Source organism: Pelobates fuscus, chromosome 5, assembly GCF_036172605.1.
Source record: "Pelobates fuscus isolate aPelFus1 chromosome 5, aPelFus1.pri, whole genome shotgun sequence".
In the NCBI taxonomy this organism is placed as follows: Eukaryota; Metazoa; Chordata; class Amphibia; order Anura; family Pelobatidae; genus Pelobates; species Pelobates fuscus.
Genome location: NC_086321.1, coordinates 326,661,993 through 326,678,149, shown reverse-complemented (window position 1 = coordinate 326,678,149; position 16,157 = coordinate 326,661,993). Strand labels below are relative to the sequence as shown.

Here is a 16,157-nt window from a genome sequence, read left to right as displayed (position 1 = left end):
TTTTTGGGTGTGTTTTATGGAGCCGAAGCCTCTGCCCCCATTTGACAGATAACCGACGGCTACAAGGTGAGATTATGTTTATTGTTTATGTTACTTTAAAAAAAAAAAATAAGGACTAAGGACATTCCAAGATGCACCAGGAAATCTTCATTAATAGTTTAACAAAAATATCAACACATCCTACCTATAACATATCTAATGTCATATCGTATATTTATATAAAACATCAATATTAGAATATACAACACAATATAAGTTAATACAATACTAATATATATAGTGGCTATATATATATACATATATATATATATATATATATATATATATCATATCAACTTTTATTATTAAATCATAAAATGCTTTAGAACACGTAAGCACTTACCTTTAATATAGAATTAGAATATAATATGTTGTCAATACTTAAGAAATACAAACCAAAAGAATATGAAAAATATGATGGAAGTGGCAATCAAACCATAAAGATTAAAATAAATGAAAAATGGATGTTTATGTAAATCTAGTTACGTAACTTATAAGATTTGCAAACAGAATGTACTAAAACTATGAAAGATGAAAAATATTGGTGTAGGAGAAATTTAGAGTGCTCACTTAAGAAGTAAGGAAAAAAATTGGATTTTTAACTTAAAATATTATGATAAACTCCAGCACACCTTGTGTGTTGTACGTGCTGACAGAAGGGTTGTTATAGACTGCCGATTCCCCGAGCAAAGTATTATAAGGATTGTTAGTGCCATGAGGACGAAGAAGAGCATTGGTTATAAGATGGTTAGCCATGGCTCCTGGAGTTTCCCAATAAAAAAACAGAAAAGAAGAAATAGTCAATCGTACATTGGATAATATTTGGAATAACCAAACAAGGTTAATGAATGGTAACAATGGTAACATAGTAGTACACTCTTTCAACAAATATCATACAAAGACTGACATTCAGAATAACCTTTATAAGATACATTTGCTGCCTTATTAAAAAACACTGTTTTACGAAAACATCAAGAGATTATGAAAACACAATTGAAAACTTAATAAGACAGCAAAGCAAAAAGCTTATTGTATTGTTTTTATATCAGAACACATTTGTTGTTAATCTGATAAGTTGAATGCATTCACAAGATAACATTTAAAACATTTACAGCAACAATTCATAAACAAAAGAGTGAAACCAAATTATTTTTTGTATGTATTTGTGTGTGTGTGTGTTTACTGTGACATTCACATTGCCTGTAGGCATTTCAGTCAACTGTGAGATATATAATGATGCTTCAGGAGTGATAACGCTTCCTGGGCAATGCTAATGAATGGCAGAGAGGTATCCTCGAGGTGATACAGTGTTACTTCTAATGAGTTCAAGTACTAATGGCTTCACGGGAACGAGCTCCAGCATAAAGTATGGACCCAGGACATACTTGAAAACAAGAGAAATCTCAATGTATCCATCCTGGTAAAATATTTTATATTTATATTTTATAAATAATAAAGCAACAATGCATCACATTCTACTTGTGAAGATAATGAAAGAACCTTAAAATAAAATGTGATGCCAAAGAAACTTTGGGCTCATTTACAACCTTTTTGGGATATAGCTGCCCGTAAGCTCTTTCCATTAACAGCAGACCGTTGCTGGTAGTGGCTACAAATTAACACCTGGTTTCTAATCTTGTTGCTAAGAGTTATACTAATAATGGCTGTCACAGCAGATACCAACCACTCACATATTGGCAGCTTGCTGGTAAGGTATAGAAAGACACACCTGAAAATGTGAATTTCATAATCTGTGGCCAGCAGCCACAGGCAAGTAGAAGCTAGTTGAAAAAAAACTTAGCAAGAGGGTTCTGTTTGAACAGAACACATACAAATTTAACTGTTGTTCAACTCTTTTAACCAGATACTGGTGTTTGGTTACTGTGGTTAGTGGCGTACAGTGATAAATAACGATACGGCTCAGAAACCAGTCTCTCAGTAGTGGATAGTGGCTCTCATAGAAATCAATAGGGTCTGTTAGCTGGTACTTAGTGCCTGGCTTTCAATAGGGGCAACTGGTAACTCAATGTCATTACTCGCAAACAGTACTGAAAGGCACAGTATCACGTTAAAAAGTATTAAGAAGGTTGTAAACAAGTCCTTTGTCCATGCATTTTTAATTATATAATCTACAGTATGACTAGTAAGAAAGTATTCTGATTACTGTTTAACTAAGATTTAAATGTAAATGTAGCTTCTTTTATAAAATCTGTTTGCCTTTGTACAGTACCACTCTGAATAAAGGAGCCCTATTAATTGTGTTCATAAACACTTTTATGTAGCTGAAAAAACCCAACATAAAATAAAGAATTTAAAAAACAAACAAACAAAAAACAAAATATTATCAGCGTTAATTACTAGAGTGAGAATTCAAAGTGAATTTCAAACTTAAGGCCGTATTAAATCATAGCTGACTTCGGACTAGAGAATGTTCTAGTTCCGCTATTTTTACCTTAATTTTAAAAATTCACTTCAAATTCATTTCAAATCCTCACTTTAGTGTACATTACCAGAAAAATAAATTGAAAAAGAAAAAATGCTCAGGCACTCACTGTGTTGAAGTATACGAAGGATGACGACGCTTGACAAAGAACTGAGTGAAGGTTGAAACGTTGCCGTGCACTTGATGTTCCATTAAAATCCTGCTTATACTTCAACACAGTGAGGGCCTGAGCATTTTTTCTTTTTCACACTATGCATATAGGGCCAGCACGGCCCTAGATCAGCTTTGCACCCTGTAGTTGTTTCTTGGTTGAGTTCAGTCCCTATTATTTTTATACCAGAAAAACAAATGTCCTTTGACACCTTAGATAATTTTCTCATGACCTGCAAACCACTTTACAACTCTACCTCTTACAGGTTTCTATGAGGCATCTGAGCAGTGGCCTTACATTTGTCATGAAAAAAAATATGAATGTGGCTATTCAGTAAGGTATTAGAGATTGTGCCATCAATTTTGTTACCAAACTGGAATCTTTGATTCAAGCATACTCAAAGGTGTTGAGTGTGCCTTCTTTTTATTTAAAAAAAAAAAAGTGCAGATGTCATTAGAAATTGTTACACCCCCTTGGCTGTCAATCAGATCCTAACCTGTAACACAGGTCCTGTTACTTCCTGGTTTGGTTAGCTCACTGGAGCTAAACTCAAGAGGCAGCAATTGCCCAGAGCACCTGCCTTGCAAGGACTCCCCATTGAGCTGTACTTTGAAGTCTGTGATTGGAAAGTTGTATGTGATCTGTAACTTGCAAAACAGATGTATTTCCTATGTGTATAAGATATTCCAAAAACCAGGGGAAAGTTGTTTTCTAATTTTTGTAGACAAAAACTGTGAAAACTGAATATGAAAAACAATATATATTTTTAAATGTATTAGTTTTAAATTTTATATATATATATATATATATAGTCTAAACAATACTATCTTCTAAAAAAATTATTTATTTAGGAGAACTGAACATAGTTTTACACTCAAAAGAGTTAATACTATGCATATTAATATTATAGGTCCACTTTTAATGCTTCCCACTAAAAATCAATTCATACCCTTTCTAAAGATAGCTACTGATTCTGATATAATATTTTCTCAAGGTAGAGAATTTCAATTTTTTTTTATTGATCTTACTGTTAGATCCCTTTCCTATGCTAAAGGTAAATTTTCCTGCTGTAGGTCAGTGAAGTAATAATATGTACTGACCTTTCGGGCTGCTTACTGACATTTTATCTTACTGTAGCACTATTGCTGCAAGATCATTTAAGGGATGCACAAAGCACCAAAACAACTTTAGTTTAATGAAGTGATTTTGCTGTATAGATCTTGCCCTTACGTTCTCATTTCTCAATTCAATTTATCCATATGGCAGAGGAGTGTATTCTCTGGGTATTTGGGAGAGTCCTGTTTTTTGGCAAACCTGTGGATATGTAGTAAATGGTAAATCTATTTTCCCCCAGTAATATCTTAAAATAATCTTGGAATATATCATCTGCATCCTTTTGATATTGTATATGTGTGTATTTTTGTATGGCATTGTTTTGTGTTTCTATGTTTTGTGTTTTGTGTATGTGCCTGCACTCAAACACCAGCATTACACACAAATGCACCCCTGCATTCAAACACCAACAGTACACACAAACACCCTCTTCATTATACACTCAAGGAAGTAAGGAAGTTGGATCAAATTAATTTCAGGTGGAAAGACCAAGAATACATCCTGGCTACTAATGAAATACAAGGGTATGCCCATACCAGAGGCTCTGGAAACTACCACGTACTAGCAAGCAAACTGAGCGAATACACCAGAGAAACAAGACAATAAATACCCTGTTTACCAAAGACCCATCCAAGGTGTACTTATAGCTGCAGTGTAACAACATATCCCTCCACGACACATCCACATCGTACATGACAGTACTGCAAGAAGATATGGGAGAATGAAGAATCTCATAACACCCAGGTCACAACACATAAGGCCCAGTGGCCACTAGACACGAAAGACCACTGCATGCTCCCAGAAAAGGGACCAGTCACCATCACAGTAGGAGATATCTAACATCAAGTAGTCCACATGAAGAGATGGTCAGCACCAAGAAATTACATGATCCACACAGACTTGATAAAGAAACTAACAATGCTCATGAATGACCCTCACAAGGGAATAACAACATCAAACTCCAAGAGTGATGTACATATAAGTAAATACATGAGCATAACTCAGAAATGGATTGGAAACAAAACCAGAAGCACAGAACACCAGCTGCTGCTAGAATACTGGAATGCTTGTTTCTATACAAAGTCAACAAAACACTAAGAGCCCTCACAAACAACTCAGTGGGCAAGGGTAACTTGACTACACTATTAGTCAATTCCACGAAAATTGCATAAGTAGACATAAAATGTGGCACGTGCCACAGTAATGTGCTATCCACAATGCTGTTCTGCATGGCCTCAACCCCTACAGCCAGATCATCTTGAAAAGTGGATAAGAATACAGGATCAGTCACCTCCTCTACATAGACGAAATCAAGTTGTATGCCAAGAATGAGCAGGACATTCACTTATTGACCCATCTAACTTGGTTACACAACAAGGATATTGGAATGTTGTTCAGACTTGATAAGTCTGGGTGGACGACAGCAAATAGAGAGACGATGATCATAACTGAAGTAGCTGTAGTGCCAGAACCAGAAGATGTCCAAATAGAAGATGTAGAGAACAGCTACAAGTAGCTGGGGATACCACAAACACATGAGAACCATGAGAAAGATGCAAGGAGTAGAGCAACCTCACAGTACCTCCACAGAGACAGTTCCTGAAGTCCCAACTCAATGGCAAGAACAAGATCAATGTCATCAGTACATGAGTCCTACCAGTCATCAGGTACTCAGTATGGATAATAATCTGGCCAAAAGACTGTGCACCAGCAGAAGGAAGGAAGTTGAGTGTCAAAGTCAGAGTCTTGGATAAAACATCACAGAGACAGCTCTCAAAGATGATCTGCTAAGGGAATGCCTGAGACAATAACAGATAGAGGATTCAGATAAGGAGGAGGTTCCATCGCAAGATAAACCCCTCCATGGGATTTACCATTGGCAGATAGTGGATGTGGCTCAGATAACAAAATCCTACGAGTGGCTGGAAAATAGCAGGACTAAAAGACAGCACTAAGGCACTAATCCTAGCAGTATAGGAACAGGCCTTCATCCTCAGATCAAAAGAAACAGGTGCCTACCACACCAGACAGTACGCAAAGTGCAGACTGTACAAAGAGGCCTTCAGAGACAATCCAGCACATAATAGTGGGGTGCAAGATTTTAACACTGACAGCATACACTGAGAAGTAAAACCAAGTTGGTAGGATTGCGTACTGAAACATCTGCACAAAATGTGAGCTGGACCTCCCTAAGTCCAGATGGGAGGTGCCAGAAACTATAGTTAAGAATGGAAGGGCTAAGATCTTGTGGGACTTCCAGATCCAGAAAGACAAGCAAGTATTGACCAACCCAACATTGTGGTGGTAGACAAGAAATGGAAGACTGCAGTGGTGATGGATGTGGCAAAACCACTGACCCAAATATCAAGAAGTAGAAACATGAGAAGGTGGAAAAAAAAAGAGCTAGAAAGGATATGGACGATGAAGGCACTAGTTGTCTGGCTTCAGAAGCAGATTCCAAGTAGGACATCAGAAAAAGATTGCAGGTCTAGGAACAGCTAAGATACTATGCAGAACACTTAGATCCCAAGCCCCTGATAGAGGACCGGAAAATGAGGAATACACAACATTCCACCCAGAGGGGTAAGAACATTTATCAATATATATATATATATATATATATATATATATATATATATATATATATATATGTGTGTGTATATATATATAGAAAAATAGAAAAAATCCCATGCACTCACGCTTTATGGTTCCTCATATGCCGGGTGCCAAAGCCTGGACTCCAAAGATACATAGAATGACAAATAATAGCTTCTCACCGGTCTTTGTTAAAATCCAAAAGTTTTATTCAATCATATTTAAAATCTGTGACCAACGTTTCAGTCCCCGCTCGGGACTTTCCTCAGGGTCAGACAAAAACTATCATTTTTGTCTGACCCTGAGGAAAGTCCCGAGCGGGGACTGAAACGTTGGTCACAGATTTTAAATATGATTGAATAAAACTTTTGGATTTTAACAAAGACCGGTGAGCAGCTATTATTTGGCATTCTATATATATATATTACACATTACAACATATATTAAATACAAGACAGGTTAATGCTATACAATTCTTAGAAAATGGAAACATAGCACATTATAAGTACCAGTTAGATGAAGCCTGTAGGAAAGTATAGCTGTACTTATAGATGCTATGTAGATTAAATTATTATGCTACCCCTCCTCCCTCCTTTGTCAAACATGTTCTTCCCAATTGCAAGATCATGATGGGGCTTAATAGTGACCAGATACCCTATTTAATCTGTAAAATATAATAAGCACATTGAATAGTTTAGCTTATGACATATTTTGTAGTCATTCCTTATCTTTTCATGTAAGGTTTAACAGGCTAAACATTACTGAGGAATAGCATTTCTACATTTATGACCCTCTCTCTTAGGACATCACACAGTCTGTGGTGGTTTATATTGCCATCTAGGGGCGAGTCTTACCGGGGAAATAGACAGCCATCTTTCCACATAGACAAATTGGTGCATTTGATTGCCCTTTTGAGTTTTATAGGAAACATCTGCAGCTTGCTTTATCCCTATCTCAGCTAGTAAAGAAGAATTCATTAATTGTATGTTCTAAGGAACTAAATGTTGAATAGCAGATAGTGTCACACCAAAGGTGCATAATTCATTGTTGCACTACTATAGAATATTGCTATTTAATGTGATTTGTGTAGTGCATACATGAATTGGCTACTTGCTAGAGGTAGTATGGCCAATTTGATTGAAGAGGATAGATGTCAGAAAGGGGTAATTTAAATTGTATAGGAATGTTAATACAATTAATTATATGAAATCCTCTTTTGAGGCTGTGACTCAAGAGCTCCTCTACAAGGTGTGAAATGTTACATATGAGTTGCCTGTAAGTCTGGCTTGTAATGTAAACTAACTGCCTTTGTCCCCTCTTCGATAATGGGTTATTTTTATATGCTAATTATTATTAGCATTAAGGAGCACCATTGCCTTCCAGTGTCATATCCAAAATACACATTCATAATAACAACCCACAAATAAATAATCATGTCTCATTTTGTGCTTATTCAGAAAGGGGAAAGCAAACTCTACAAAAAGAGTAGAAACATGGATAGTGTTTGGAAGGAATTGTGAAGTCCACTATATTAGCTTATAAATAGGTAATGGGACATATCTTTGGAATTAAAACATTGCAACAAATTCATAGATGTGTCTGTGGCAAGCACAAAAGAGGTGATACAATCAAAAGTTTCTATTTGGACTGATGTTGGTCCGAAACACAAGGTGGAGGTCACTTATTGTGCCTTCACCTCCAGCTATACCCCCTCTGGGCTGGCTTGGAAACCTGAGATGAATACAGGAGGTATAAATCTAACCATAGGCAAATGTTTTAGGTACTTAATGGGGCCAAGATCTAATTTTGAGTAAGTCACCATCTTTCCCTGCCGGAGAGCCGGAGACACCCTGGGGAGAAAATATTGCTAATTTACCATTTGCGCGAGTAGTTAGGTTTTTCTGTTAATTTCTCCTTTTATTTCTAATTGATTAGTATAAATAATTGGTTCGTTATCTTTTATATGTTTGTTCATAATAAATATTTCTTTATTAAGTTCTGCCTTTTCCTGGTAAAGACTCATGTTACCTAATTAGACCAATGTATTAGTGTTTTGAAATTGCATAGATATTGTGCAAAATTGTATTTGGTGGGTTTTACTTAGGGGGACCAAGGCACCCCGTTTATAAATTGTCTAGATGGCAGGGTCGAATAATTGTGATATTTATACTATTATAATTAAGGGTGGGTGGTGTTAAGGGTTTTAATAATTATTTTCGGTCTAGTGCAGACAAATAGTGAATTTTATCCCTTTTACCACCTGAACCAAGACGCGTGCACACTTGGAGAAAGGTGAGTTCGTGACAGATAGCATCCACTTCAAAATCTATACATTTGACTCACCTCCTCAACAAAAGGTTAGTATGACCTAATTCACGGTGGTTCCTTGGGCAAGTCTCACACCTACAAGGCTCGCCCAGGGACATCATTAAAGATGTTCTGGAAGAATTCTTCTCCATCAGAAGCAGTTTAGATGCACTGTACTCAAAAATAAAATATAGCTAAATCTGCCCCAAATACATTGAATACATCATGTATCATAGAGATACATGATGTACTCAATGTAAAATACAGAGATTTAATCACCATATGTTGTTCTACCATTTCCTCAATTTCAAGGGTGTTACTGTTCATGTTACATGCACCTCCAGTTCTTCCTTGGCTCCTCTTGCAATTTGGCGTGCTTGAGAACACTTACCCAAGTAAGGCAAGCCTCTTTAGTGACGTGGATGTGTTGGCCTATGTCGGCGTCTGAACTGAGTGAAATCACTCACTTCATTTCTATACTCCCTTGCCAGGGCTAGCAAAGCTGGCCTGGTAGTTTCCATAGTAATTAAGTGCATGCGCTGTGATTGCTATGCTTGGGAGAGCCGAAGGCCATACCATGGGAGTTCTATTCTGCCTCCCTTGTCAGTTAAATCGGCGGCATAGGGTCTGTGTCAACAATTTGACTGAAAATGGAAGAAAAAAAATAATTTTTAATAGTTTTTTTCCACCAAACTATACAATTGCGCGAAAAACTGCCTTTACAATGTATAGATTGAATCGTATGCTCTTTCATTTGTTTTATGTTGTTTCTATGCTTGTTTTGCTATTCTAATTTTAAAAGGTGATGGTTAATGTATATTGGGCTGTACTTGGGTCCATACTGTTATGTTATTTCCTAATATAAGCCTTCTGATGTCTATATACTGTAATTACTCCATCAATATAAATGTTTGGAAACGTAAGACATCTTCTGTTGTCTGCTAAGGGACTGAAAGAGTAAATCTAACAGGCACTGCTCACCTAGTGAGACCATACACTTAGTTTCATGATTTCCTAGGCGTAAAAAAAATGGTCTTTTTTTATGCCTGGAAACTGTGACATTATTTAATAAACAGCCAATGGCAATGAGGTTTCAACAATTTTTAGGAAGTGATTTTGCTCTGCTCGGAAACATTTAATATTTGGTGTTGCGGATGAGTTACTAAATAGCGTTTTTGGTGTAACTTTGCCACAATTCTAAATATTACACAGGCGGTTTCTACTAAATTGAGCTTAGTATTCAATGTAGCATTAACTATAAAATCACATAAAACTAATTTGAAGATGTTCATAAATAGAAGACTTTGAAGATAATAAAAATAACAATTTTCCAGTGGAGAAGGCAGGATTTTTATTATTTTTAAACGCACCAGTTCACATCAAAATACAGGGAATATCATTCTGAAAGAAGTGAACAGTTCTATATCTCCAGAGAGAATACAAGGTATGTAATTACTTGTTCTACAAATAATGAAATTTATTCAGCTAGATACCAATGTGGATGCCAGTATGCGGGCAGAACAGCCATAAAATAACATATACAAATAGAGGTGCATAATATAATGAGTTTTTTTTTTTACTTGTTTAACAATGTATGTAATGGTGACCAAGTCATCTATTTTTATAAGTATAATTAAAGTTCCTAAATATTGCCAGGGTCAGGAAACATAAGGGCACTGAATTAAATGGGCATATTATGTAAAAAAACATTGATATCATATACATGTATAGGTTTATCTAAACCAGGGGTGCCCAAAAGGTAGATCCCCAGATGTTGTAGAACTACAACTTCCATGGTGCTTTGCATGCCTTTAGAATACTTTACAATGACAAAGCATCATGGAAGTTGTAGTTTTGAAACATCTGGGGATCTACCTTTTAGACACCCCTGATCTAAACACATATGATATTATGCACATGATTTGAATGACAATGCCTATTCAATGAAGGAAGAAACAATTTGGTAAAATTAAAAAAGCATCCTAAGAATTAAGAATACTTTCAATAAACAGGTCATTATTGGTGGGGAGGTAAGAGGGGGGATGGACTATACATTATTTCTAGTTCATATGTCATGGTTGTATTGTTATACTAGAAGTTCAAACATGGGGCAGGGGAAACTTTAAATCAGATGAATGCCAATTAACAAAGAGACAACCATTATTCCAATGAAGACTAATTTTATTTAAAGTGTTCTTATGAGACAATTAGTTTTAAATGTTTTTTTTTTTTTTATTATTCACTAACTGCTAAAGGAAGTTATTTTAATTTGTGAGTGAACATCAATATATTTCAAAGGATGTTATACTATGAGAATTCAATAATTCAGGACCAAATGCCCCCAGTCTGGATTAGCAAAAATAATACAAGACAATTTTAGGGCGTTTGGACTGCAAAATCCAGTTACTGTTCTAAAGATTTGCTATGTCAGAAATGTGCAATGCAGACTCCGAATTACAAAGACTGTATATTAGCAAACATCTGAAATCCAAGAACCAAATGAAGGAAATACAAAACCAAATGAAATACAGGGCAAATGAAACAGAATTTGCACGCAGACATCTGTCAATTCTAATAAGAGCTATCATTACAAAAACCTGTAATTAGCACTATTTTGACATTTAAATCCACAGACAAAAGGGTTAACTCTCTGGGGGGATTTAATATACAAATACATTTAAAACATATTTATTTATATTATTAAATGTATATTATTAAATAATTTATATGAGCTATTATAATTGCACTGTTTTTACTTAACCCTATATTTAATAAATATTTGGTGGAGTGAAAAACACAATTAAAGGGTTAATTTAAACAACATATTCAGTAAAGCCCACTGTAGTGGTTATGATGGTTGGAGTACCCTGTCACCATTCCTGTTAAAGTGGAAAACCATTTTACAATGGATTGCTTTCTTACCTGCTGGGCACTGGGTCTCCGATGTAGGCAGGTTTACGACACCTGGCTTCTATAGAGCTGCAGGAGCCAGATGTTGATCTTGCACTGACCACTTTCAGCCAATGAATGAGTGTATGTGCACCAATATTTGCACAGAACAGACATTAGCCAGCATGGAACTATTGTTCCACACTGATTCATACTCTATGAATGATTACCAGCTTGTAAAGGAATTAACTTATCTGCTAGAAATCATTGATCGATGATTTAATGCCTGCAAGATTGTTGAAAATGTCAGCTCACTCCCTGCTTCCAAACAGTGAAGGAAGTTTTAATGAGTCATATCATCCTTACAGTCTGGGATTTGTAATTGGTGAAAAGACTAAAGAGATAGCTTTCCAGAGATTTATCTACTGTATGTGGGTAAATGCAGACATTCGTTTTACATTATGTTGCCACTTTCAGTAAGCTGTACTGCTAGTAATGCCTAGTAACTGCTAGAAATACTGCTAGAAATACCTATAAGCAAGGTGTTTAACCATTTTTTTTGGTGTGAGAAAAAAATGCATTTTCATATATACTAACATTTTAGATCATGTGTGAAATATTGCAAAAGGGAGGACACCGTATTATTCCAAAAACGTCATATTCACCAAATAGGTGAAATATAATAATTGTGTAAATGTATATGATTTATGATATGTTTATATGCTAGCAATGCACCCCCCGCTTTAAATAAAGTTATGCAATTTTTTTTTTTTTTTAAAGTGCTCGGAAGGAAGGAGTTAATAAATTGCACCAGTTATACCGGTAGTAAATATTGTGTTTGACACAAGCAAAGTGGATTTGCTACCAGGTTCACAGTTACTTAAAGTAACTCTCTCAGGGTTATTTAAACTGGGAATTGTTGGAAATGAAAAGTGAATTTGAAGTAAATTTAAAATTTAAGGCCAAAGTAGCTGAATTGGAAGCAGAGCTGACTTGAGAATGTTTCCAGTTTGGCAATTTTGGTGTTACATTTGAAATCCACTTTGAATTACCAACAATTCCAAATTTTGTGAATAACCCTGTTAGTCTTATAAGCAAAATCAATACATTTGAGGCTACCAAGCACGATAAACATTTGGTACTTGAGTATTTAAAACTGACCTTAAAGGGACACTATAGCCACCAAAACAACTTTAGCGTAATTAAGCCGTTTTGGTGTACATATCATGCCCCTGCAATCTCACTGCTCAAATCTCTGCCATTTAGGAGTTAAATCCCTTTGTTTATGCACCCTAGTCACACCTTCCTGCATGTGACTTGCACAGCCATCCTTAACACTTCCTGTAAAGAGTCATCTAATGTTTATACTGTTTATACTTAAAATTTTGGATTCCTTGCACTGTTAATAGATTGCTACACCCTGCAGGAGGCTCCTGTGTGTGATTAAAATTCAATTTAGAGAGCAGGAGATAAAAATGTTTAAAGTGAGTTACCTCTGATTGAAAGTGAAACCATTTGTTATGCAGGCTGTGTGACTCACAGCCAGGGGAGGTGTGGCAACGGTGCATGGACAGAATCAAAAGTGATTTACCTCTTAAATGGCAGTGATTTGAGCACTGAAACTTCAGAGGCACGAGCTATATACCAAAAGTGTTTCATAAAACTGAAGTTGTGTTTTAGTGTCCCATTAATCTCTTTTTGACACTTCTGGGAATAATACACCAAACATCAATACACTACTTACTACCATAATGTTAACTTCTAGTGTAAACAGGCTATCCTTAGAGGTCTGCAACCTTTGCAACTACACATGGAGCAGCACTGTCTCATCTGCACAAGAGGAACAACTCTCTGACTTCCCTGTTACAACTGTATATGGTGCAGAAGGTATGACTGCTGTGAGTGTGTCAGTCTGACAGGTAGTCACAGAGGACTGTCCCAGCTGGCAGAGAGTTGTTACCAAGTACATTGCTCGTGGGTACTATTGGTAGCTGGTGCATTGTACCTGTATCCAGCGGTACTCCCTCTGCTCTATGAAAGAGTCTGAGAACGGGATACTTTCTCCCTGTCTGGAATGCAGGATGCTGTGATACTTGATATGTATCCCAGATAATGTAATCTTAAAGACACAGTGAGAAGGTACAGGAATGCATAAAAGTGAATTGCAAAGTACAAGGATATAATAGAGTCATATCAATGCCAGCTAAGTAAAAAAGTAATATGGGGGCTAAGTTAATTTGAATTTGTATCTCAAAGTAAGGGTGTGCATGAGTGAGAGATGGTGTCTGAGAATATATACTGATCAGCCACAACATTAAAACCATGTGCGTAATATCATGTAGGTCCCCTCGTGTTGCCAAAACACCTCTTAACGTGTCTTGTGTTATCGGCATCAAGACATTAGCAGCAAATCCGTTAAGACCTGCAAGTTGCTAGGTAAGGCCTCCATCGCTTGGATTTGTTGTTCCAGCATATCCCACAAATGCTCAATCTAACTGAGCTATGGGGAATGTGCAGGCCAAAGCTACATCTTTAGCTCTTTGTTATGTTGCTCATACTATTCCTGAAATTGTTTTGCAATGTGATATGGATCATTATCCTAATTTAAGAGGCCAGGGAAGTGGTCTGCAATGATTTCTAGGTAAGTGGTACATGCCTCCAACGACATGCCTTCTTCCCATAATGCATCCTGCTGCCATCAATGCACACAAACCTGGCCACCAACCTGATCCATAGCTCCATGGTACAGTTGTGACACTCAGATTCCCATTTAAGGCACTTACACTGGTGGACAGGGGTCATCATTGGCACTCTGGCCGGTCTGTGACTACACAGCCCCATATGCAGCAAACTGAGATGCACTGTGCGTTCTGGCACCTTTCTATCATGGCCAGCAATTTGAACTGCAGTAGCTCTTCTGTGTGTTCCAGATGGTCTAGTCGTTGCTTGCTACGTGCATCAATGAGCCTCGGATGCCCATGAAACTGACGCTGGTTCACCGGTTGTCACTCCATGCACCACTTTTGGTAAGTGGCTAGTCTTTGCTGTTTACGTGCATCAATGAGCCTCGGATGCCCATAAAACTGACGCCGGTTCACCGGTTGTCACTCCATTCACCACTTTTAGTAAGTAGCTAGTCTTTGCTTTCTACGTGCATCAATGAGCCTCGGATGCCTATGAAACTGACGCCGGTTCACCGGTTGTCACTCCATGCACCACTTTTGGTAAGTACTAAGGTATACCAGGAACACCCCACAAGACTAGCCATTTTGGCTATGACCCAGTCATCTAGCCATTACTATTTAGTCCTTGTCAAAGTCACTCAGATCTTTTTGCTTGTCTATTTTTCCTACTTCCAATACATGCAATTCAAGAACTGACTCTTCACTTACTGCTGAATATATATCACCCCTTGACAGGTGCCATTGTAATGATATAATCATTGTTATTCACGTCACCTGTCAGTAGTTTTAATGTTGTAGCAGAGCTGATCAGTGTATATGTGTGTTGATTAAACAGTGTTAACTTTGTTTGTGAAAGAAGAATATTTGAATGTGTCTATAAGACATTATTTGAATGTTTCTGCAACAGTGTGCATGAGCATTTCAAAGTATTTCTGTTTAACCCCTTAAGGACCAAACTTCTGGAATAAAAGGGAATCATGGCATGTCACACATGTCATGTGTCCTTAAGGGGTTAAGGATTTGTAAGAGCATACGAGAGTGTCTACATGAAGTGTGTCAGCTAAAGTGTTTTTATATGCGAGTAACTGGGAACGTGTCTGCAAGAGTATAAAATTATCTGAGCTCATTGTTGTGTGTTGCAGTGAATTCAATTTCCATTACTTTGTATTACTATAATTAAATATTAAGAAAAAAAAGTATACCTAGTTTTATAATTATTAAATAAGGCACTTAGCATAACCAGTTATTTCTCACCCGCCGCTCTTCTCATACATCTACCCCTCTTGTCGTTCATTACATTGACATACTGTACCACATAGCATTATTATTATTAGCATATATATAGCGCAAACATATTCCTTTACAATGATAGAATAGAAAGAGGATATTTAGAGGTGAATAACTAAGTTCCAAGTTCTAAGGCAGATACATTATCACTGCTCCAACCAGCCAATTCAATTCAAAATAATAACTTGTACACTAAGCTCTTGACAACTCTACCCCTGCTACATTTCTTTACTGCCTGCTCCACTGACCTTCTCCTGTCTTCTGCTTTTGCCTGTACAGCTAACTCATGCAAAATGTCTTGCAGGCAGCTCCACTTTGATGGAACAGTCTGCCGTCCACCAGCAGACTCTCCCCTGGACTTCACTTCTTTTGGAAGTCCATAAAAACCCAACTCTTCAGAATGGCCTATATGGAATTCCAGCGTAACTGTCTTTCCTCAAACCTATATCTTACTCTCTCAATTTAATTAGTTGGTCCATCTTCACTACACATTCGCTTTCCAATATTGCTACTTTCCCACCTTGTCACTTTGTTCCAACCCCCCACACTATGCTTCCTTTTGGGTTTTTATACCCCACCTCCTCTCGATTGTAAGTTTCCTGATGTTTCCTATGTTTCCTGATTTGTAATAGTTTGTCCCTTTTTTTTT

At 36.8% G+C, this 16,157-nt stretch overlaps 1 protein-coding gene across 5 annotated transcripts in view; it reads right to left on the bottom strand.

The window, feature by feature from the left end:
* ADGRL3 (adhesion G protein-coupled receptor L3) overlaps nucleotides 1-16,157 on the bottom strand; it is a 437,355-nt gene that overhangs the window by 77,228 nt on the left and 343,970 nt on the right. For 2 of the 5 annotated variants that reach the window (XM_063455649.1, XM_063455648.1), the window contains exon 24: nucleotides 672-800. The exons of 2 other annotated variants lie outside the window; for them this stretch is intronic. In XM_063455649.1, coding sequence (XP_063311719.1) covers nucleotides 672-800 — 129 coding nt within the window. Of the gene's footprint in view, nucleotides 1-661; nucleotides 801-16,157 lie in introns of all 5 variants that reach the window. One more of the 5 variants, XM_063455652.1, reaches the window with a different exon arrangement.